The sequence below is a fragment of the Myxine glutinosa genome, chromosome 5, assembly GCF_964187855.1.
Source record: "Myxine glutinosa chromosome 5, kmMyxGlut1.1, whole genome shotgun sequence".
Lineage (NCBI taxonomy): Eukaryota > Metazoa > Chordata > Myxini > Myxiniformes > Myxinidae > Myxine > Myxine glutinosa.
Genome location: NC_136265.1, coordinates 181,079,838 through 181,103,335, shown reverse-complemented (window position 1 = coordinate 181,103,335; position 23,498 = coordinate 181,079,838). Strand labels below are relative to the sequence as shown.

General features: G+C 46.2%; 1 protein-coding gene across 2 annotated transcripts in view; it reads right to left on the bottom strand.

Annotated features, from left to right (window-relative positions):
• GPATCH1 (G-patch domain containing 1) overlaps positions 1 to 23,498 on the bottom strand; it is a 62,374-nt gene that overhangs the window by 6,494 nt on the left and 32,382 nt on the right. The window contains exons 3-18 of one of the 2 annotated variants that reach the window (XM_068115365.2): positions 21,680 to 21,765; positions 8,408 to 8,568; positions 8,056 to 8,153; positions 7,790 to 7,848; positions 7,384 to 7,632; positions 6,716 to 6,860; positions 6,297 to 6,379; positions 5,864 to 6,041; positions 5,496 to 5,774; positions 5,236 to 5,405; positions 4,918 to 5,045; positions 3,622 to 3,767; positions 3,286 to 3,470; positions 3,011 to 3,149; positions 506 to 744; positions 158 to 327 (exon numbers count right to left, since the gene is read on the bottom strand). In XM_068115365.2, coding sequence (XP_067971466.2) covers positions 158 to 327; positions 506 to 744; positions 3,011 to 3,149; positions 3,286 to 3,470; positions 3,622 to 3,767; positions 4,918 to 5,045; positions 5,236 to 5,405; positions 5,496 to 5,774; positions 5,864 to 6,041; positions 6,297 to 6,379; positions 6,716 to 6,860; positions 7,384 to 7,632; positions 7,790 to 7,848; positions 8,056 to 8,153; positions 8,408 to 8,568; positions 21,680 to 21,765 — 2,515 coding nt within the window. The remainder of the gene's footprint in view (positions 1 to 157; positions 328 to 505; positions 745 to 3,010; positions 3,150 to 3,285; positions 3,471 to 3,621; positions 3,768 to 4,917; positions 5,046 to 5,235; positions 5,406 to 5,495; positions 5,775 to 5,863; positions 6,042 to 6,296; positions 6,380 to 6,715; positions 6,861 to 7,383; positions 7,633 to 7,789; positions 7,849 to 8,055; positions 8,154 to 8,407; positions 8,569 to 21,679; positions 21,766 to 23,498) is intronic. The other variant, XM_068115366.2, reaches the window with a different exon arrangement.

The window sequence follows — 23,498 nt, the reverse complement described above, 5'->3', positions numbered from 1 at the left end:
CTGACTGACTATACAATATAGTTTCCAAAAATATATAGTTTTCCAAATCCCCCAAAAATTCCAACGAAATTACATAGTGAACCTGACTAATTGATGCGTTCTTTGACCATAACTATATGAAAAAGACTCATCAGCGTACCTGTGGCACATGATATACCTTTGTAAGATTTCCCGATCGCTCGGAAGTGCCCGGTCGGAGGTTGAATCGGACGAGGTATCGGAAGCAGAGTTCTCATTTAGATGTGTACCACGCTCTGCCTTCTTGGCCTTCTGTTTCCGCCGTTTCTTCTCTTCTTTCTTTGACTTCTTTTTCTTTTTCTTCTTTTTCTGCAACGCGTTCCCATCAGAGATGCTTTGGTTAAGATGATGTCAAAGGTCAAACCGCTTTTGCTCTAAGTCCATGAAACTTGTAAAATTGTATTGTGAGATCACAGGTGATGGGAAAGTGCCATGTGGAATCGATACGTTTGAATGATTGCCGATTTCGATGTTCGATGTTAGTTACCTTGGTTTCCTTGTGGTGATGTTCCTTGGAATGTCGTCGACCCGAACGCTCCTGGAGTGGGCAGTTTAAATCTACAGGAGTGGATGGTTTTGGAACGGTCATTGGCGGTAATTTTGGACCAAATGTCAAGTCTTCTTGCATTTTCTCCTCTTCCTTTGCCGTCGCCTCGACCTTTTCGTATTTATTTGGCTCCTCCACCAGTTCGGAGTGACTTGCAGCATCAATGGAATGAATAAAAACTATAACAAAAGCAAAGTGATATGTTGGCCAATTGTGTATCGAGAAATCGACCGTGAAACCGCCTCCCCAGCAGTACATTCGTCATGTTACCATTAAACCGCCTCCCCAGCAGTACATTCATGTTACCATGAAACCGCCTCCCCAGCAGTGCATTTGTCATGTTACCATGAAACCGCCTCCCCAGCAGTGCATTCATGTTACCATGAAACCACCTCCCCAGCAGTGCATTCGTCATGTTACCATGAAACCGCCTCCCCAGCAGTGCATTCATGTTACCATGAAACCGCCTCCCCAGCAGTGCATTCATGTTACCATGAAACCGCCTCCCCAGCAGTGCATTTGTCATGTTACCATGAAACCGCCTCCCCAGCAGTGCATTCATGTTACCATGAAACCGCCTCCCCAGCAGTGCATTCATGTTACCATGAAACCACCTCCCCAGCAGTGCATTCGTCATGTTACCATGAAACCGCCTCCCCAGCAGTGCATTCATGTTACCATGAAACCGCCTCCCCAGCAGTGCATTCATGTTACCATGAAACCGCCTCCCCAGCAGTGCATTTGTCATGTTACCATGAAACCGCCTCCCCAGCAGTGCATTTGTCATGTTACCATGAAACCGCCTCCCCAGCAGTGCATTCATGTTACCATGAAACCGCCTCCCCAGCAGTGCATTCATGTTACCATGAAACCGCCTCCCCAGCAGTGCATTCGTCATGTTACCATGAAACCGCCTCCCCAGCAGTGCATTCATGTTACCATGAAACCGCCTCCCCAGCAGTGCATTCATGTTACCATGAAACCGCCTCCCCAGCAGTGCATTTGTCATGTTACCATGAAACCGCCTCCCCAGCAGTGCATTCGTCATGTTACCATGAAACCACCTCCCCAGCAGTGCATTCGTCATGTTACCATTAAACCTCCTCCCCAGCAGTGCATTCATGTTACCATGAAACCGCCTCCCCAGCAGTGCATTCGTCATGTTACCATGAAACCGCCTCCCCAGCAGTGCATTCGTCATGTTACCATTAAACCTCCTCCCCAGCAGTGCATTCGTCATGTTACCATTAAACCTCCTCCCCAGCAGTGCATTCGTCATGTTACCATTAAACCTCCTCCCCAGCAGTGCATTCGTCATGTTACCATTAAACCTGTAGTGCCTATTCACCATGAGGGTAACTGTTTGTAATCTCTATTCATCACTAGCAGAAGTACCCGGCATTGCCCGGCGGGGGAGGAGGGGGGGGGGGGGGGGGGGGGAGGGTGTGGGGGAAGAAGGGCCCCTCCCCCCTCCCCCCCATTCCCCTCCCCTCCTCCTCCCCCTTAACACCAGGGGGCTTGACTCAGCCTGTCATCCTACCGAGGTCGGCAAATTGAGTACCAGTTCACTGGTAATTCCCTGTGTGCCGCAAGAGGCGCCTAACAGGGTTGGCGGCACGAACCCGGAAGTCGGAACTCATTGTCAAATAAATGTAGCATGTATGTTTCACGCTCTGTCACATGCCGTTGGTCCCATGTCAATCGGATGAAGTTGAAAAATTAACATTACGAAGTTTCTCTGGGACGTACTGATTCCGAATAATGAAGTTGAAAAATTAACGTTCCGAAATACGCTAATTACGCTAACAGAAGCGCTGGCGCTGCGAAGCGCTAGAGGGAGCGCTGCGCTCCCTCCCTTCGATTCCCTCCCTCTTCTGCTAGCGCTTCTGCGCTAATACGCTAATTTTAAAACCCGAAGTTTTTTAAAATTTAAGGTGTGCTGTAGTTGCTCTGAGACGTACTGATTCCGAATATGCCTTTGGTTTTTCTCTGCGATGAGTAGTTCTCGAGTTATAAGAGGACAAACAAACAAACATACTTTACTGCTTTATATATATAGATGAGTAACTGTTTGTAATCCCTATACTCCATGTGGGTAACTAATACCTATTCACCATGAGGATAAACTTTGTGGTCATTATGGTTTACGTGCGAATCCTAATACACCACTCAAATCTACGCAATGAGTGCCCGAGATCGTTTTTCAGGTTCTCCCACAACTTCCGGAGAATCTTCATGGCCGATTATTAGGGTTCACTTGTTCCTATTTCCTTCATTAAACTCAAACACTTTCGTCTCAAGTCGACAAAATGCTTCCAATTTTGGTGTTATGAATGACGACTTCCAAGATGGTCATGTGTCTAACATGACCGTTTAAAATTAGCAGGTTTGAGCTCATAAAACAGGTTTTACTGCGGCAGGGACTCAAACATCCATCTGACAAACCATTTGTTGTCTGGTCCTCTTTCACCGGCGCTTCTTCTTCTTCATCTTCCAATTGGCTGTCTTCCGATGTGTCCGATTCGCTCGAATTAGCAAAGATGGCCCTGAAGAGATCCATCGAGGGTCTTCCAATTTGTCCTCCCTGCACAGACCCACCAGGAATATCCAGGACATCAATATCAGACGTTTGAGCTCTAGAACGTGCGATTTCCGTGCAGGGATGACGAGGCCTCGGGATTAGCTCACACCTCCAAGCCATTTGGATATGACGTTCGTACCTCAGGTCCTGTTATCTCAGGTCTGTCATTCAGGGAGGCTGAGGAGGCAGGTCGGGGAGTCGATCCGTCGACCATCTTTTTTGAAGGATCCGGTGCAGTGGCAGTGGGGACGGGACACGGACGGTCCCGAGTTGCGAGACCCGAAGTGCTTATGGAGTCGTATTGCATGGGAGGAGTGGACAGGGCTGTGAAAAGGACACAAGACGTTAGAAAATGTCTGATGATTGTATTGTATCAACAAATAAATAATAAACCACGTGCCAATGATGAGAATTTCCTTTGTGGGGATTCAACTAAAAATATTGGAGCCAATTGGGTAAGCTCTAACTTTCTTACCTGGCATTTCCGCTTCAGACAGTGCTGCTTGGACAGGAGGAAGCGGAGGCTGAGACTTGGGATGGGATGGCACCGTCTCGACTGACAGGAAGTTAAAAAGGGAAAACTTGTCTTTTGCCACCGTTGGTAACCCCACCATACTACAACTGTCAAAAAGGATTCACAATTTACGCAAATGAGTCATTGCCACAATTAGTATGTTTCTTTTTTTCATTATCCACACTCCAGTGATCATTCATGGAGCACTTACAGCACACGTGGGCTCTACATACTCAGGATAGGGACCAGTAGGCTACATTCACACAGAATAGGGATCTGTAGGCCACATTAGTCGGGGAATAATGTTGGTTGTGAGACACGACCATTTTTACATCTAAGTGAATAGGGAAAATGCGTAGGACTTATGGACCACCCACCAAAACCAAAAGAAACATCCGGAAATTTCTCCCTTCCCCATCCAAGCCATTAGCAAAGGTAGTTCTCACTATTTTGCCGCTTATCTCAAAACCAAGATTTCCCCGACTCCCGTCTCACCCCTTACACCTAAGTTCCATTTTTCCTTTACCCCATTGTCTTAATTTCTAATTGAAAAACTATCGTCTCTCCCTTCCCCATCTAAGCCATTAACAAAGTTTAACTCCTCAATAGACCCTAAACCCTTTGTCGATTCTAAAACACCCGTATTTTATTTGAACTCAAATAGAGAGCCAACGAATATTTGTTTATGTTTTATTTTAGGGAATAACTTAATTTTCTGATTGAACTCATCACCATCGAATATATTGATAAATATTATGTTTGAACTTTCTTCTTGGTTTAAATATCTTTGTTGGGCGGAGATGAAATGATAAACCTCTCTTATTGCTCTTATCTGAGCACCTCTTGAACCACAAATCATTTTGAGATTGTAGTAAATTATTTTTCCATTGAACCTTTGATAACCATCAAAGTTTTCTGTCTATTCAAGGATGTTTATTTTCTTTACATCCTCTAACTTATTTGTATTTAAATATATCTGCTTATTTGTTTTATCTACTTTTATTTTAGTTATTTCTTCAATAAGACTTATTTGATATTTCTCACATTTGTGATATTTTCCATTTTTATACCAAGGCTGTGATTTTCTCCACTCTTTGGTTTGGTTATTGCTTGGTTAGATCATTTATATACCAGTAAAAAAGGTGGCAGTAGCCTGTTAAACCCCCCCACACTCCAGTGATCCACACTCCACACACACACAAATTAATTTTCCTTTACCACATTCACCCATGATAGGGATCAGGAGGCCACACTCACCCAGGATAAGGATTAGGCACATTGAATCGCTTGCAGAGCAGCGGGTCAGGGTGCCATTCGAGCTCCTCCCGTGTCAGTTTTCCAAACATTTTGAGTTTGGCAGCGTTTGTCTTCTCCGATGAGTCTGTCTAGCAGGGAAACACAAAACAATTCCTCGACACATTCATCAAATTTCCAGCCTCTCTTTTTTATCTCCAACTAATCATATTCCACACTTTTCCTTTCTATGTGGATCAGATACGGAATCTTTATGAATATAGAAATTATCTCCTTTCTGGTATTCAAAATAACCTGGTTCGGTAATCATATACATCTTACCTCCTCTTGTATAGGAACCTCCACCTTGTCCTCTTCTGTGCCTTCAGACCCAGAAGTGAAGCGCGCAGCCATGGCGGCGTGCAGTGGACGAAAAATGGCTGCCGCTTGTGCGAATTCCTCCTTCTCTCGCTCCCGTTCCCATTCGGTTAGACCAGAAGCCACCGCCTTTTCTGTCAGTGCCATCGGATACGCGCGTGGTTTTGGTCCCGACAAATAAATACCTCGACAGAAAAATTATGCCTCAACGACTTGCAACTCACCACTTTTCCCAGCTTTCAGCGTCTGCAGAAATTCCGCATAACGCGTCTGCTTCCCAAGGTCTTCGGTGAAAGGAGTAAAAGTAGGTTTTACAGATATCGCAGATACGTTCAAGGATGGAATCGGACACACAGGGCCAGGAGGGTCCGGTGAAGCTTGAGCGATTGCTGGGTGAAGATCTCGTCTGATTTGCATCAGGCGAGAGCGGTCGGCCTCGGAAAGCAAGTCAAAAACCGACTTGGGTGCTTCAAGTGTCACGGCCTCTTGAACAGCTGGGACAACTAAAGGCAGCAAGGTTACAACAGATGAGCACTTTTTAATGAGTCACTTCCCTTTACTATCGTGGTTATATAACGGATCGTTAACCAACCAGGGGTTACGGATTGTGCAGGAATCTCCAACATTTGTGCTCTTTGTGATGCGTCCAACTCATGACGACCCTTCACCCCCGTACCAACATCGGGCACAATCTGAGAAACCATCTCCCCTTTCGCCAGGAAGGGGGGCCATGGGCAGTAACCCCTGGGGGGTGTGGGAGGAGGGAAGAACTGGGAAAGCAAATGGAAAGGAGGTGTGCTAATTACAATGTTTTATTTATTTATTACAATCTCGAATCTCAGTCACTTCACAATAAAACGAGGTACACAAGATTGATCTTCTTCATTCAATTGCTCCTCCCTTCCCTTACATTATTTTAGAGGTATATAAGCTGTTAACTCCCACCTTCTATCCCTCCCCAACGGATACTTTCACAAACACAAAGAACCCCCAACAGGTGCAACCACTCGGACACCTGAACGTACTTTGTCTGGATCGACTGGCCGACTTGCAGCTTGAAAGGCAGGAAGCGCCATTCCAGGACGATGTTTTTCTCCCCTTTTATATCCTATAATCACCACACACCACGTGATAACAAGAGCATCACCACGCACCACGTGACAAGGGCATCACCACACATCATGTGACAACAAGGGCATCACCACGCAACACGTGACAACAAGGGCATCACCACGCAACACGTGACAACAAGGGCATCACCACGCGACACATGACAACAAGGGCATCACCACACACGTGACAAGGGCATCACCACGCACCACGTGACAAGGGCATCACCACGCACCATGTGACAAGGGCATCACCACACACCACGTGATAAGGACATCACCACACACGTCTGTAGCATCATCCGTGCACACTAAGGGATCTGCCCTCAGCGTACCTGTGGCTGGGGGAGGCCCGGTCCAGCCGAGGCCTTGTTCGGGTTCGGGCCCACCCAGTTCTGAGTCGTAGCGTTCGGGTCTATCGACCGTGTACACCGGGTCATCCTCGTCGTCATCGTCGTCTGCCAAGCCGACCCCAAAGGCCTGCACAACAACATCGCACACTCTGGAGCCGACTACGTGAAACCACCTCTGGCCTCATGGCCATCCTTGGCAAGTACCAATTTGAATATATATATATATATATATATATATATATATATATATATATATATATATATATATACGTATATATATATAATCAGTTTGATCGTCCAGCAGCGATTACATCTTTCCTTCAAAACTCTCCTTTCAAACACCTCTTCATCACCCTCTTCAAGCACCTCTTCATCATCCCCAATTTTTGATGTTAGCCGTGACCTGCTTTTAAGCTGACCACCGACCTCTTTGTAGTTCCCCCATTTTAGTCTTACGGGTAAATCCTGGTTTGGTGAGCCAAAGATGAACGATGCAAACACTTTGTGAAAGAAACACTACTTTATCATTAAATTAAAAAATTTAAGGTTGATTAACTTTACCATTAAATCTTTCACCACAACACCTCCATTAGAATGACATCGCATTGTATACAGATCCACGATTCGCACAAGTGCTCAAAGTCCCGTACCTGTCCCGTTATTCTGACCGCTTTCTTTTTATGTGGCGCAGACCCTTGGGTGACGACTTCCATCAGTTCCAGAGTAGGTAACAGGTATGAAGGACCGAGTGAACTTTGGTTCAGGCCTCGGTAGCCGAGTCCCCGCCGGAGAGGCAGGGGAACAAACGTTAAGGGAACCATGTCACTTGGAGCGAACGTCGCATGGCTCGGAGCGAACTCTTCATCCTCATCTTCTTCTTCACCCTCACTATTACCACCCTGGGTAAGGGCATCAAGAAATCGTGTCATCGGGAGCATATTAAACAGCCAAAGGATGTGGTTCAACAAGCAGATCCTAATATGTGAAAACAAATACTGTTGATCATTCCGCTCAGGTTCACCCCTTGAAATCCACTTGTTTCCAACCCTTTCTTACCTGTAACGTCCAAGTACTGGATGGGGGGAGTTGGCACCCATACAGTTTGGACTTCACCACTGGTTGAAACAAAGAAGGAATAAAAGAAAATAAAACAAGGAACTGGGATGGGGAAGGTTTGAGCAAATAGATTTTCACAAATTCAACCAAAATATAATTCACTGGAAAATTATGATGAACTGGAAATCCGAAGCATTGCATTAGAGTCATGAGGGAGGAAAATTAGGTTTTGCTGCCATACGATGGAGACAGGATCGCCACGGTACCAGGGTGCTTCGGCTGTGGTTTCCGCTTAAGCCGGGGTCCGACACCCTGTCCCGGACGCCATCCGAGCCGGGAGAGCAGTCGCTCGCCAAGGCCGACCCTGGGATATGGAGAGGAGTCGGTGCGAGAGAGAGTTGAGGCCGAGTCAAAGCAGAAATCAGATCGATTCTCGATCGATCGAATCAGATCGACGTAAAGTGAGAGAGATGCAAGGTTGTAACAAATGGAGAACGGAATCCAAAACTACTCATACATCAGGGATTAGCATGCACGTGCTGAATGAGCCTCACAAATCCAAGGTAACCCGGCACCTTCGCCCCCATTTAACACGAAAAATCAGTTAAAGGAACGTACCTCACGGGAGCCACCAGTTTCTCGAGGGTCTCTCGGGCCAGAGAGGTGCTTGCCTGGGTTGGTAACCCCGCAGCTCGCTCGTTTTCCCCTACGGCGTCTTCCCGAGCGAACACATCGGTTGCGACCACTCGGCGCGGAGCGATGCCGTGCTCTCCCAAATCCTGCATGGGCAACCAAAAGATGTGTGTACCAGCCCACCGGCCTGTTGTAATCATCATAGTCCGCTTAGGAATACATCGAGATAACATTATTCCTTCTTTGTTTGAATACAATGACAAACGCATTACTTACAGAATGCAATATGCATTTGTTGATGCTCGGTATTCCCGATTCACAGTTTATCTCTCGAGGGCTTTCCGTTACATCGATACCACTTTGAATCACAAGATCATATCACCGAAGATGGCAAAAGTAAAAAAATGACCAAAGGTGGCAAAAAAAAAAAAAAAAAAAAAGACCGAAGGTGGCAAAAAACAAACAAAAAAAATGACCGAAGGTGGCAAAACTAAAAAAAGGACCAAAGGTGGCAAAAAAAAAAAAAAAAAATGACCGAAGGTGGCAAAAAACAAACAAAAAAAATGACCGAAGGTGGCAAAAAAAAACAAAAACCGAAGGTGGCAAAAGAAAAAATGACCGAAGGTGGCAAAAAAAAAAATGACCGAAGGTGGCAAAAAAAATAAAAATGACCGAAGGTGGCAAAAAAAAAAATGACCAAAGGTGGCCAAAAAAAAAAAATGACCAAAGGTGGCAAAAAAAAAAAAGACCGAAGATGGCAAAAAAAAAAAAATGCCCAAAGGTGGCAAAAAAAAAAAAATGCCCGAAGGTGGCAAAAAAAAAAAAATGCCCGAAGGTGGCAAAAAAAAAAAGGACCGAAGGTGGCAAAAAAAAAAATGACCGAAGGTGGCAAAAAAAACAAAAAACACCAAAAGTGGCAAAAAAAAATGACCGAAGGTGGCAAAAAAAAAAAATGCCCGAAGATGTACGGAGGTTATGTTTTCACCCCTGTTGGTTTCTCTGTGAGCAGATAATCTCAAAAAGTAATGGACGAGTTATGACTAAACTTGGTGGACGAGTTGGGGAAGTGACAAGAACAAGCCGATTAGATTTTGGTTCAGGTCCGAATCCAGATCCGGGCTATCGGTGGGATACAAAACAAACTGTTCAGCCTGGCGGAGGTGTGCGCGCTACAGACTACTGACTACCGTTGTTATTCAATAGGTTTATGTTGTTATCCCAATAACACGAGAGGAGATTTCCTTTTTTATTGCATTTACATCATAAAATCTAAACTACAAAGAGATATTTGTCTGTCTGTGTTTCGCCATTTCTCTCAGAGATGGCCAAATTATCTTCATCAAACTTTCAGATCTTCATGAGTGAATGTTGGGGAGAGTTTTAGGTGAAAAAAATGGAATATTAAAAAAAAAAAGTGGGATTTTTGGGGATTTTCTTTTTACATCATTCTTTACAGTGCTGAGGCATTTGTAGCGATATGGAAGGTAATATTAAATTATCCCCGACCCCATTCCTTCGTGGGTGTAGGGAAATGTGTTAGGCCCCCCACAAAAAACGGGAAAAACAAAACCAAATTTGATTTCTTCAAAATGCCAACAGGATAACAACAGCACCGAGCAAGGCCGGCTACCCCTGTAGGACTAGAACAGCACCGAGCAAGGCCGGCTACCCCTGTAGGACTAGAACAGCACCGAGCAAGGCCGGCTACCCCTGTAGGACTAGAACAGCACCAAGCAATGTTGGCTACCCCTGCTAGGATTAGAACAGCACCAAGCAACGTTGGCAACCCCTGCTCGGATAAGAACAGCACAGAGCAACGTTGGCTACCCCTGCTAGGATTAGAACAGCACCGAGCAACGTTGGCTACCCCTGCTAGGATTAGAACAGCACAGAGCAACGTTGGCTACCCCTGCTAGGATTAGAACAGCACCAAGCAACGTTGGCTACCCCTGCTAGGATTAGAACAGCACCGAGCAACGTTGGCTACCCCTGCTAGGATTAGAACAGCACCGAGCAACGTTGGCTACCCCTGCTAGGATTAGAACAGCACCAAGCAACGTTGGCAACCCCTGCTCGGATAAGAACAGCACAGAGCAACGTTGGCTACCCCTGCTAGGATTAGAACAGCACCAAGCAACGTTGGTTGCCCCTGCTAGGATTAGAACAGCACCGAGCAACGTTGGCTACCCCTGCTAGGATAAGAACAGCACCGAGCAACGTTGGGTACCCCTGCTAGGATTAGAACAGCACCGAGCAACGCCGGCTACCCCTGCTAGGATAAGAACAGCACCGAGCAACGCCGGCTACCCCTGCTAGGATTAGAACAGCAACGAGCAACGCCGGCTACCCCTGCTCGGATAAGAACAGCACCGAGCCACCCTGGCTACCCCTGCTAGGATAAGAACTGATCAGCACCGAGCAACGTTGGCTACCCCTGCTAGGATTAGAACAGCACCGAGCAACCCGGGCTACCCCTGCTAGGATAAGAACAGCACCGAGCAACGTTGGCTACCCCTGCTAGGATTAGAACAGCACCAAGCAACGTTGGCTACCCATGCTAGGATTAGAACAGCACCAAGCAACGTTGGCTACCCCTGCTAGGATTAGAACAGCACCAAGCAACGTTGGCTACCCCTGCTAGGATTAGAACAGCACCAAGCAACGTTGGCTACCCCTGCTAGGATAAGAACTGATCAGCACCGAGCAACGTTGGCTACCCCTGCTAGGATTAGAACAGCACCGAGCAACCCGGGCTACCCCTGCTAGGATAAGAACAGCACCGAGCAACGTTGGCTACCCCTGCTAGGATTAGAACAGCACCAAGCAACGTTGGCTACCCCTGCTAGGATTAGAACAGCACCAAGCAACGTTGGCTACCCCTGCTAGGATTAGAACAGCACCAAGCAACGTTGGCTACCCCTGCTAGGATAAGAACAGCACCAAGCAACGTTGGCTACCCCTGCTAGGATAAGAACAGCACCAAGCAACGTTGGCTACCCCTGCTAGGATTAGAACAGCACCGAGCAACCCTGGCTACCCCTGCTCAGATAAGAACTGAACAGCACCGAGCAACGTTGGCTACCCCTGCTAGGATTAGAACAGCACCAAGCAACCCTGGCTACCCCTGCTCAGATAAGAACTGAACAGCACCGAGCAACGTTGGCTACCCCTGCTAGGATTAGAACAGCACCAAGCAACCCCGGCTACCCCTGCTAGGATAAGAACAGCACCGAGCAACGTTGGCTACCCCTGCTAGGATGAGAACAGCACCGAGCAACGCCGGCTACCCCTGCTAGGATTAGAACAGCACCGAGCAACGCCGGCTACCCCTGCTGGGATTAGAACAGCACCGACCAACGCCGGCTACCCCTGCTCGGATAAGAACAGCACCGAGCAACGTTGGCTACCCCTGCTAGGATTAGAACAGCACCAAGCAACCCTGGCTACCCCTGCTCAGATAAGAACTGAACAGCACCAAGCAACGTTGGCTACCCCTGCTAGGATTAGAACAGCACCAAGCAACCCCGGCTACCCCTGCTAGGATAAGAACAGCACCGAGCAACGTTGGCTACCCCTGCTAGGATGAGAACAGCACCGAGCAACGCCGGCTACCCCTGCTAGGATTAGAACAGCACCGACCAACGCCGGCTACCCCTGCTCGGATAAGAACAGCACCGAGCCACCCTGGCTACCCCTGCTAGGATAAGAACTGATCAGCACCAAGCAACGTTGGCTACCCCTGCTAGGATAAGAACAGCACCGACCAACGCCGGCTACCCCTGCTCGGATAAGAACAGCACCGAGCCACCCTGGCTACCCCTGCTAGGATAAGAACTGATCAGCACCAAGCAACGTTGGCTACCCCTGCTAGGATAAGAACAGCACCGAGCAACGTTGGCTGACCCTGCTAGGATTAGAACAGCACCGAGCAACGCCGGCTACCCCTGCTAGGATTAGAACAGCACCGAGCAACGCCGGCTACCCCTGCTCGGATAAGAACAGCACCGAGCCACCCTGGCTACCCCTGCTAGGATAAGAACTGATCAGCACCAAGCAACGTTGGCTACCCCTGCTAGGATAAGAACAGCACCGAGCAACGTTGGCTGACCCTGCTAGGATTAGAACAGCACCGAGCAACGCCGGCTACCCCTGCTAGGATTAGAACAGCACCGAGCAACGCCGGCTACCCCTGCTAGGATTAGAACAGCACCGAGCAACGCCGGCTACCCCTGCTAGGATTATAACAGCACCGAGCAACGCCGGCTACCCATGCTAGGATTAGAACAGCACCGAGCAACGCCGGCTACCCCTGCTAGGATTAGAACAGCACCGAGCAACGCCGGCTACCCCTGCTATGACCTCATAAAACGATGTGCAAAGTATCATTGGAAAACGCCCTATTCATTGAGAATTTGTCTCCTTTGTAAAGTCAGAGTTTGTTCCAGACTGTAAAATGCCTTTTTGGTATACAAGTAACCCTCTTACCACGATACCAGCAAGGCATTTTGCAGTCGGCAACACATTTATTGTGGGAACGTGGTGCGACGTGCCGCATCAACAGAACCATCTCTGCCTGGGAGAGACGGAATGGGCCGCAACTTCTTTCCCGGGCACCACAAAGAGTCCTGACATGAACAACATTGAGCAATGTCTAGGATCATGGATTGGGAAGTAAGGAAAAGCCAACCTGTGTTAAGTAATACACAAGAGGTGCTCAACATTGGATGCCTTCTTGTGTTCAAGCACTGTGTGATACCAAAGGACATGTTACCACGTACTAACACATGTACATTGATTGTGTTTGAATGACAGATTATTATTATTATTATTATTATTATTTTTTGTATACTGAATCGAGGCTCGTGAAAGAGCTAACATTTACTTCACAAACAAATCAACCAGACAAACAAAATATATAAAAAGAGGGAGCGGAAAACAAGATGGGGAGAGAAGGGGAAGCACACAAACACAACATTTGAGAGCAGGGAGATGTGTGGAAGGGAGAGGGCTTGGGGGGAGGAGGCGTGGGAAGGGGTGGAGGGGGGTGGAGGGAGAAGTATAAAACACAAGGACACCAAGGACTTCGTCAAGAGTAAAGATCGGTTACATCCAAAAGTGTTTATTACCTCCGCCACCGAAGGTGGATGGAGGTTATGTTTTCACCCCTGTCTGTTTGTCTGTGAACAAGATATTTCAAAAAGTTGTGGACGGATCTGAATAGTGGTGAAGATCTGAATATGGATTGGGATACGATAGTTAATTTTTAAGTGATTCTTCACCATTGAGAAATCGGGTAAAAAGCAATTATATAACATGATACTTGAAAAAGTTGTGGATAAGCTATGACTAAACTTGGTGGGCGAGTTGGGGAAGTGACAAGAACAAGCCGATTAGATTTTGGTTCAGGTCCAAATCCAGATCTGGCCTATCAGTGGGATACAAAACATAAACTGTTCAGTGTTCAGCCTGGTGGAGGTATTCACTCTACCGAGTGCCGTTCTAGTTTTATTCTGACATGGTGCTGTATTTAATACTGACAGATAGTGCCGGTCACTCACAGCAGGCTCACATCACAATGTGGAAAGAACAAGTAACACTATCTCCCGTTTATCCCCTCAAGATCACGTTCCATCAACTCAAGGAAATTCCCAAACATTTAAAATCGTTCTGAAGGTTTGAATCAAAGCAAACAAACATGAATGCTGAGGGTGGAACACAGCAAGGAAAAATCAAATGGGACAGTCTCGTCCCCCATTGGAATTTATGAAAACGGGTCTATTGGTCTAGTCATACTAAAATACGCAATTTGGTGTCTGTCTGTCTGATGAATTTTTGACCGCGATACATTCCGTTGTTACCTATCCAATCTCAACCAAACTTGACAGGATGACGAAGGGTTACACAATGAAGGTTGTAGCGCATTCATTTGCCCCCCTCCCCTCCCCAAGGGGGATTTATCCCCCGAGCGGGTTTTCGCTGCCATTGCCATCAATGGGGTTGCATGTTGAGGTGTATATCAATGTTAAATTAGCTTTATCGTAGCGTTTTTCTAAGGCCGCTTCTAATAACAAAACTAACGATAATAGCATAATATTAATGTTATTACAAAACAATATTAATACTAATAATATCCCACCTCTCCAAGCGGTTTTTCCTCCTTGAACAAAAGTCGAGCCAACGTTTATAAATAGCTTATCATGGCATTTTTGTGGGAGCAGCAGCCTAACGACCTCTACCAGCGGTAAAAATATTATAAACCACAAACACGTATGATTAGCTTTTTAAACAGTCGCCAATGCTGTTTATAAAATTAGACAAATAAATTTGGAGGAATCCCGACATCCGTGAGGTAAGTTTTATTACTTACAGAACTGAGCGAAGATCTACTGTACTCTTATATACCCCACAGGGGTTGGGTTAATAACATGACGCTTCCTGCTGCTAACGTGGCGTTTTTCAGTGAACTTTTGAAACTCGCTTCTGCTATTTAACCACACGAACCTGAAAGGGAGGAATCCCAGGGTGTGCTCATTTACCAAGCAGCTAGCTAGTGCTTGCCAAGCCAGCCGTGCCTTAACGGTTTTGAATGGAGTGCTTGCTTGAATGCTTAATCCACTTGGCGATCTCTCCACAAGAAACTTGGTAAATGAACACACACCCAATGTTCTTGAGACCCACCCATAGATCGACTGTAATCTATATACCCCAAAGAGGAATGACCCTTCCTGCCTGAAGTGTATCACACGAAGGCCAGTCCAGTAAAGGCAAAACGTTTAATCACCATTCAATGCTCGTGCTCCAAGCCAGTCACCATCGCGCCCGATCTTGCCCTCACCCTCGCCCTCGCCCACCCCTTCCCCGAAACCCAACCTTGCTCCCGATCAGGCACGTCTGCCCGATTACCGTAAAGCATCATATGTTACATTCCGTTATCGTAAAACACAATATGTTACATTCCTTCCTTCTTCAGCTTACACAAACATATCTAATATACTTCCAATTGCACTAATAACAGAAAATGCCCCTGTGAACCACACCAACGATTTGCGAAGAGACATGGAGATGATAAATCCCACCCCCAACATCCCAAATCTTCAAACGCTGATAACGATCAGCTATTCATGTCAACCATCCATTAAACACCAAGTGATTCCCCTTTCCCTTTTTGAAACCACAAAAACACAAACAATACCAATGACCCCCTTGCCGAACCATTGGAGTTTGCCTTTGACACCAAAAATACCCAAAAATCATGCACAACAATAAAACCAAATCTTCGAGTAAAGTTCATTAAAGATCACAAATCCAGTCGGTTAGGAGGTCCTCTGGAGCGAGAAGAGCGACGGAGCACTCCCTCTTCTGTTGATGCCACAGGAGGTGATAGTTCACTTTCCTCCGCAGCAGGAATTCCATGGAAAGCATCTTTGCGAGGGCCTTCTGGAAGGTGGCCCTCCGGAATTATATCTGCCGCTCCATCCAGGGTGGTCGGCTAGACGGACGGTTCCAGTGGACCCGTTATGTCACTGGTTAAATCAGAGGGTACCAGTCTCACATGATCCACGTCTCCTGACATTCCGGCCATCCAAGAGTTTCACGATAATAGACGAACCACATTTCTCCCCCCCCCCCCCCCCCCCTCACCTCCCTCCAACCAGTGATTACCCCGACTGAAATTGAGCACATACATGCGATCTCCCACATTAAAAACCTCTCCTTCGAGTTTCTGTCATGCCAGGACTTCTGCTACCCTTGGACCTTGCGGACCTTTGCATACTCATCCGGCTGTAACAAGTCCAGTTGGGTCTTCAACTTCCTTCTCATCAAAATCTCCGAGGGTGACCTCCCAGTGGTCGAGTGGGGTGTTACGTGGTATTTGAAAAGGAATCGGGCCACTCTCGACTCTTATGCTACCCTGATTGAGCTTTGACATACTTTGACATCTGTGCAAACTTAAATGTTTGCACAGAATGTTTAGCCAAACCATTGGACCCGGGATGGTATGGAGCTGAGGTAAGATGGATGATTCCATTGGCATCCATAAACCTTCGAAATTCACAACTAGTGCATGATGGACCGTTATCTGACACAAGAGTCGAGGGTAATCCATGGGTAGCAAATGAGGTCCGTAGATTGCTGATGGTTGCCTCGGATGAGATTGTTGTCATGGGGTGCACGTCCATTCACTTAGAATAGGCAACAGTAATGACCAGGAATATTTTGCTCAAAAATGGCCCAGCAAAGTCAATGTGCATACGCTCCCAAGGTTTCTGGGGCCATTCCCCCAAGGATGCATTGATGATGGTGCTGGCAACTTTACATTCGCCTGACACGAGGGGCACTTGCGAACTGTACCCTCAATATCTAGATCGAGATTCGGCCACCAAACATGGTTCCGAGTAAACGCCTTCATTCGCACTATTGCAAGGTGTGCCTCATGGGCCATTTCCAGCACTCTATAACTCCCTGGAGGGGGCACCACTACCCTGCTAACCCACAAGATCACATAATCTTGAACGCTCAGTTCAGATTTACGCAGTGAATATGCCTGGCGCTTTGTACCTGTCGAGACAAGCCAACCATTGGTTATGCAGCGACGCATACGTGACAAAATAGGGTCCCAATTCGTCCACTCACGAATCTCTTCAGCTGTTACTGGCGAATAATTTAAGAATTCCATGAGGAGCACAGAATCTTCTGGAGTGGGTATCCATTTGGAGCTGTCCCGTAAAGGACTCGAAGCATCAGCATGCCCCAAATCCTTGCCAAACTTGTTTATGAAAACAGGAAAACGAAAACAGGTCACGCTTCCAGAGAAAGGATGCAACCAGCAGCCATAGGCTGCATATGAAACAACAACAACAACTACATATATAAATACCTATCCTATAATATTTTAGTGTACAACTACCTATCCTATATCCTCCAGCATATAACGACCTATATAACTATCCTATATCCTCTAACGTATATCTACCTATCCTATAACCACTGGTGTTGGGCCTGGTGTTGGGCTAGCGGCTAGGGTGCCGGCTTAGGATCCTAGGATCCTGGGTTCGAATCCCGGTCAATCGCTGAATTAACGCCAGGGGGGTTGACTCAGCCTGTCATCCTTCTGAGGTCGGCAAATTGAGTACCAGTTCACTGGTAATTCCCTGCTTGTCGTTAAAGGCGGCAAAAAGGGTTGGCGTCAGGAAGGGCATCCGGCCGTAAAACATTGCTTCAAAAAGGGGACCGAAAAACAACAACAACCACAGTTCCCGAAAAAGGCCAACCCCCGCTTGCGGGGAAAAATGGCCTCTAAAAGGTGTTTTTTTCTTCTATAACCACCTAAACAAGCGTTACGCCTAGGTCCCCCGTCGGTGAAGTGATGTGAGTTGACAAAGTGGAAGACGCAGAAAACATGCTATGATATGATATTTTGCTCACAAGGTTCAGACATACATGGAGGCGGCCATCTTGGATTTTGACGTGGCGACCCAATTTTCAATGGCGTTCTTCCTTATGCCGAGATACACCCACACACCAAATTAGACGTTGGTACTTCACTTATTTTTCAAGATATTCATCTCACAAGGTTCAGACATACATGGCATCAGACATACATGGCGGCGGCCATCTTGGATTTTGACGTGGGTTGCACCCACACACCAAATTCGAATGCGGTCCTTCGCTTACGCACGAACGCACGCCCGCAAACACGCACGCACGGATGGACGGACGGACACATGAACAGAGGGGAAAACCATAGTCCCCCTTTCGCTCCGCTGTGCGACGGGGGACAACAACTACATATCCTACATCCTCTAGCAGTCTAGCATACAACTACATATCCTATAGCATTTTACTACCTACAGTCATGGGTAAAAATCTTGGCTCCCTTGTACTTTTTCAAATAATGCACCATTTCTTCAAGAAAATTGTTGAAATAAAAAAAAATTTTGGTATCCCCATTTGTATTTCTTTGGTTTGCAGTGGAACAAAACAAAAAAAACCTGAAAAGATAAGTAAATCTTCGCTTATTCCACACAGAAATCCTAAAATGGCCCGGACAATTTTTATTGGCACCTTTTAGAAGTTGTTAGAAATAATTAGATTTCAAGCATGCGATTCTCCTTTACTTTGGAATTGAACTCACCTGTGGTGAGTTGCAGGTGCCTGCAATATAAAAATCACTCATTCAACCAGTTTGAATGGAGAAAAGGAGTCATTCTGCTGTTTTGTGTCACTGTGTGTACCTCATTGAGCATGGAGAGAAGAAAGAAAACCAGAGAATTGTGTGGGGAAGTCAGACACAAGATTGTAGCCAATCATGGACAATCTCAAGGCTACAATTCCATCTCCAGAGACCTTGATGTTCCTCTGTCCGCCGTACGCAATGTTATCAGGAAGTTTAAGGCCCATGGCACTGTAGCCAACCTCCCTGGACATGGCCGCAAGAGAAAACTTGATCGAAGATTGCAGCAAAGGATTGTACGAATGGTGGAGAAAGCACAAAACTCTCGAGAAAGCACCTCTATCAACTGCCAAACAGATTCAAGGTGACCTTCAGACACAGGGTACGATAGTTTCAACTCACACCATCCGTCGCTAACTCGATGAAAGGGGGTTTTATGGTAGGAGCCCCAGCAGGATCCCACTGCTGAGAGAGAGATAAAAGTAAGTCCGACTGGAGTTTGCCAAAACAACTGAACAAGCCAAAATCCTTCTGGGAGAATGTCATGTGGACAGGTGAGACCAAATTAGAGCTTTGTGGTAAAGCACATCATCTCCATGTTTACAGAAAACAAAATGAAGCCTTCAAAGAAAAGAACACCTTCCCTACAGTCAAACATGGAGGAGGTTCAGTGATGTTTTGGGGTTGCTGTGCTGCCTCTGGCACTAGGTACCTTGAATGTGTGCATGGCATCATGAAATCAGGAGATAACAAAGGTATTTTGGAGCGCAATGTTCAACCAAGTGTCAGAATGCTGGGTCTCTGTCGAAGGTCATGGGTCTTGCAGCAGGCAATGACCCCAAACACACTTCAAAAAGCACCCAGAAATGGTTCAAGACAAAATGCTGGACTGTTGTGAAGTGGCCAGAAATTAGTCCAGATCTAAATCCCATTGAACACCTGTGGGGAGATCTGAAAGCAGCAGTTGGGAGAAGGTACCTTTCAAATCTGGGAGAACTGGAGCAGTTTGCACAAGAAGAGTGGGACAAACTGCCAGTAGAGAGGTGGAGGACGCTCATTCATGGCTGTAGGAAGCGCTTCACTGCAGTTATTTTGTCCAAAGGCCGTGCTACCAAATATTACGTTGAGGGTGTCAATAATTTTGTCAATGCCATTTCTTTATATTTCCTGATTTTAAATGATATATTAAGTTCTGAATCAAAAACAAACGTTCTGTAATATTAACAGTGAAATAAAGAATTGTGGAGACCAAATACTTTTGTCAATTTCAACTTATTTTTTGAGAAAATTGTAAGTTATCTGAAAAAAGTGCAAGGGTGCCAATATTTTTGGCCACGACTGTATATAACTATCTAATCTATATCCTCTAGCATATAACTACCTATATAACTACCTATCTTGAGTACTAATTGAGTACCAGTTCACTGGTAATTCCCTGTTTGTCGTTGAAGGCGGCAAAAAGGGTTGGCGTCAGGAAGGGCATCCGGCCGTAAAACATTGCTTCAAAAAGGGGACCGAAAAACAACAACTACCACGGTCCCCGAAAAGGCCAACCCCCGCTTTGCGGGGAAAAATGGCCTCTAAACGGTGTTTTTTTATTATTTTTATAACTACCTATCTTACATCCTTCAGCAGTCTGTGATGTAACAACATATGGTTTGGCTGTATGTTTGGGGTCATAGTCCTGGTGGAACATAAATCTTCACCATCGACTAATAGCCGGGTTCACTATAATTTTTCGTTCAAATGTTTTGGGGATTAGCAAAACTGAACATTTTTGGAATATTCAGAGCATGAGGAATCCAAAAATTAATGTTTACATTTGCGTAGACACCTTTGCGAAAATGACACTCAGGACAGTGATGAAAATCTGTAAAAGCATATTCCTGAACGGTATAGACCTCGTAGATCCTGTGTATAGGACTTATAGTTCAATCTGATACTAACAAGGCTGCTTTCTTGCTTTATAAACCCATACCTATAACTTCAAAGGCTTGCAATATCATGTATTATGAAATACAGTTATATCACAAATATAAAGACAATGGTTTTCAATTACCTTTGTTTGTTGCTTTTCTATAATCCTGAGCACTATTTTGAGGCCTTTATTGGATTCTTTGACCCAGAAAACATAGGATTAGCATATTTAATTAAGTTTCTAGGTTGACTAGAAGCCGAGATAGCACAAAATATGTATTTTATGGCGGCCATTTTCAAAATCAAATGCCAACATTGATTTTCGGATTCTCCATGCTCTGATGATTCTAAAAATGTATAGGTTTGCTAATCTCCCAAAATTTTGAACGAAATTATATTTGTTAACATAGTGAACCTGACTATAAGGTCTTTTGCACTCTGAAGCAGGTTTTCCTCAAGGAATTTCCTGTATTTGGCTCAATTCATTGCTCCCTCTTATCCTTACGAATGCCTTACAAACACTTCTCTATCCAGACGAAGCATTTTGCTTTCAGGCCAAAGTGTTCAATTTTCGTCTCATCAGACCACAGAATATTTTGCCTCATGCTCTCGGAGTCTTTCACGTGCCATGTGCCTTTTTCTCACTTCCGTCTGGCCACTCTCCCATAAAGCCTGGATTTGTGAAGTGCTGCAGAGACTGTTGTCCTTCCGGCAGGTTCTTCCATCTCAGCCAAGGAACTCTGTAGTTCTGTCAGAGTGTTCACTGGGTTCTTGTTCACCTCCATAACCAAGGTCCTTCTTGCCCGGTTGCTCAGTTTGATCGGATGACCACCTCTAGGAAGTCTGGGTAGTTCCATATTCTTTCTATTTCCTAATGATGGAGCTCATTGTGCTCTTGGGAACTTTCAACATCTATAAATTATTTTATACCCTTCACCAGATCAATGCCTCCTCACAATTCTATGTAGGAGTTCTACAGATAGTTCCTTGGACTTCCTGGTAGAGTTTCTGCTCTGTCAACTGTGGGTCCTTATATAGAAAGGTGTGTTTCTTTCTAAATCATGTCCAATCAATTGAATGGGCAGTGCAGCTTATAACTACATATCCTATATCCTCAATCTTAATGAAACCCCCAATCTTAATCAAACTTTATCCATTCCTCTCACCTCCTCATCCATGAAATCTTCCGCTCGCTGCACTTGCCGCTCACCACGTTGTTTCCGCGATGAAGAAAATGAGCTTGGAACCCATCCTGTACAAAATGTCATTTACTCGTCATGACGGCAATCAAAGCACATCAATTTATCAATTACTCCTAAGGATATCGTGAAACAAGAGCGAAGAACCCTCATACATATCCAATTGTGCATAACAATAAGATAGGAATCACAAATCAAAACTGAAACTGCCACTTGATAACTGCTAGCAGTGATTACCGGATTCTTCCGTCTTCCCGCCTTGATACAACCCCGCCTTGATACAACCCCGCCTTGATACAACCCCGCCTCGACACAACCACGCCTTGATACAACCCCGCCTTGATACAACCCCGCCTTGATACAACCCCGCCTTGATACAACCCCGCCTTGATACAACCCCGCCTCGACACAACCACGCCTTGATACAACCCCGCCTTGACACAACCCCGCCTCGACACAACCACGCCTTGATACTACCCCGCCTTGACACAACCACGCCTCGACACAACCCCGCCTTGACACAACCCCGCCTCGACACAACCACGCCTCGATACAACCCCGCCTCGACACAACCACGCCTCGATACAACCCCGCCTCGACACAACCACGCCTCGACACAACCCTGCCTCGACACAACCCCGCCTCGACACAACCCCGCCTCGACACAACCCCGCCTCGACACAACCCCGCCTCGACACAACCCCGCCTCGACACAACCCCGCCTCGACACAACCCCGCCTCGACACAACCCCGCCTCGACACAACCCCACCTCGATACAACCACTCTTTGATACAACCCCGCCTTGATGCAACCACTCTTTGATACAACCATGCTTTGATACAACCACGCTTTCATACAACCACACTTTGATACAACCACGCCTCGACACAACCCCGCCTTGACACAACCCTGCCTCGACACAACCCCGCCTTGACACAACCCCGCCTCGACACAACCCCGCCTCGACACAACCCCGCCTCGACACAACCCCGCCTCGACACAACCCCGCCTCGACACAACCCCGCCTCGACACAACCCCGCCTCGACACAACCCCGCCTCGACACAACCCCGCCTCGACACAACCCCGCCTCGACACAACCCCGCCTCGACACAACCCCGCCTCGACACAACCCCACCTCGATACAACAACGCTTTGATACAACCACGCTTTGATACAACCACGCTTTGATACAACCATGCTTTGATACAACCACGCTTTGATACAACCACGCTTTGATACAACCACACTTTGATACAACCACACTTTGATACAACCACACTTTGATACAACCATGCTTTGATACAACCACACTTTGAAGCAACCACGCTTTGAAACAACCCTGCTTTCATCAGACATGCGTGACATATGACATCCTCTTTATAAAACTGAATTCAGTATTGTATTTTAAATGTTTTTTTAAAAAGGAGGCGTCTTTTGGGTCATCTGGGTCTTTTGAGTCATCGAGGTTCTCTGGCTCTTTTGGGTCATTGGCATGTTATGAGCCCTCGGGGTCTTTTTGATCCTTGAGTCCTTTGGTTCATCATCATCTTTAAGGGTCTTCAGGGTATTTTGGGGTCTTGGTGGTCTTAAGGGTCTTGGGGGACTTAAAGGTTCTTCAAAGGTCTAATGGGTCTTAGCAGTCCAAAGGGTTAAAAGGTACAGTCTGATAGTACATAATTAATAGATGTATGTAATTAATTGAAAGTAAGCCACTGACTTCAAACATCACATAATTAATAGTTATACTTAAAAGTCAAATGGCTGGAGAAGATAAATTTGTAGA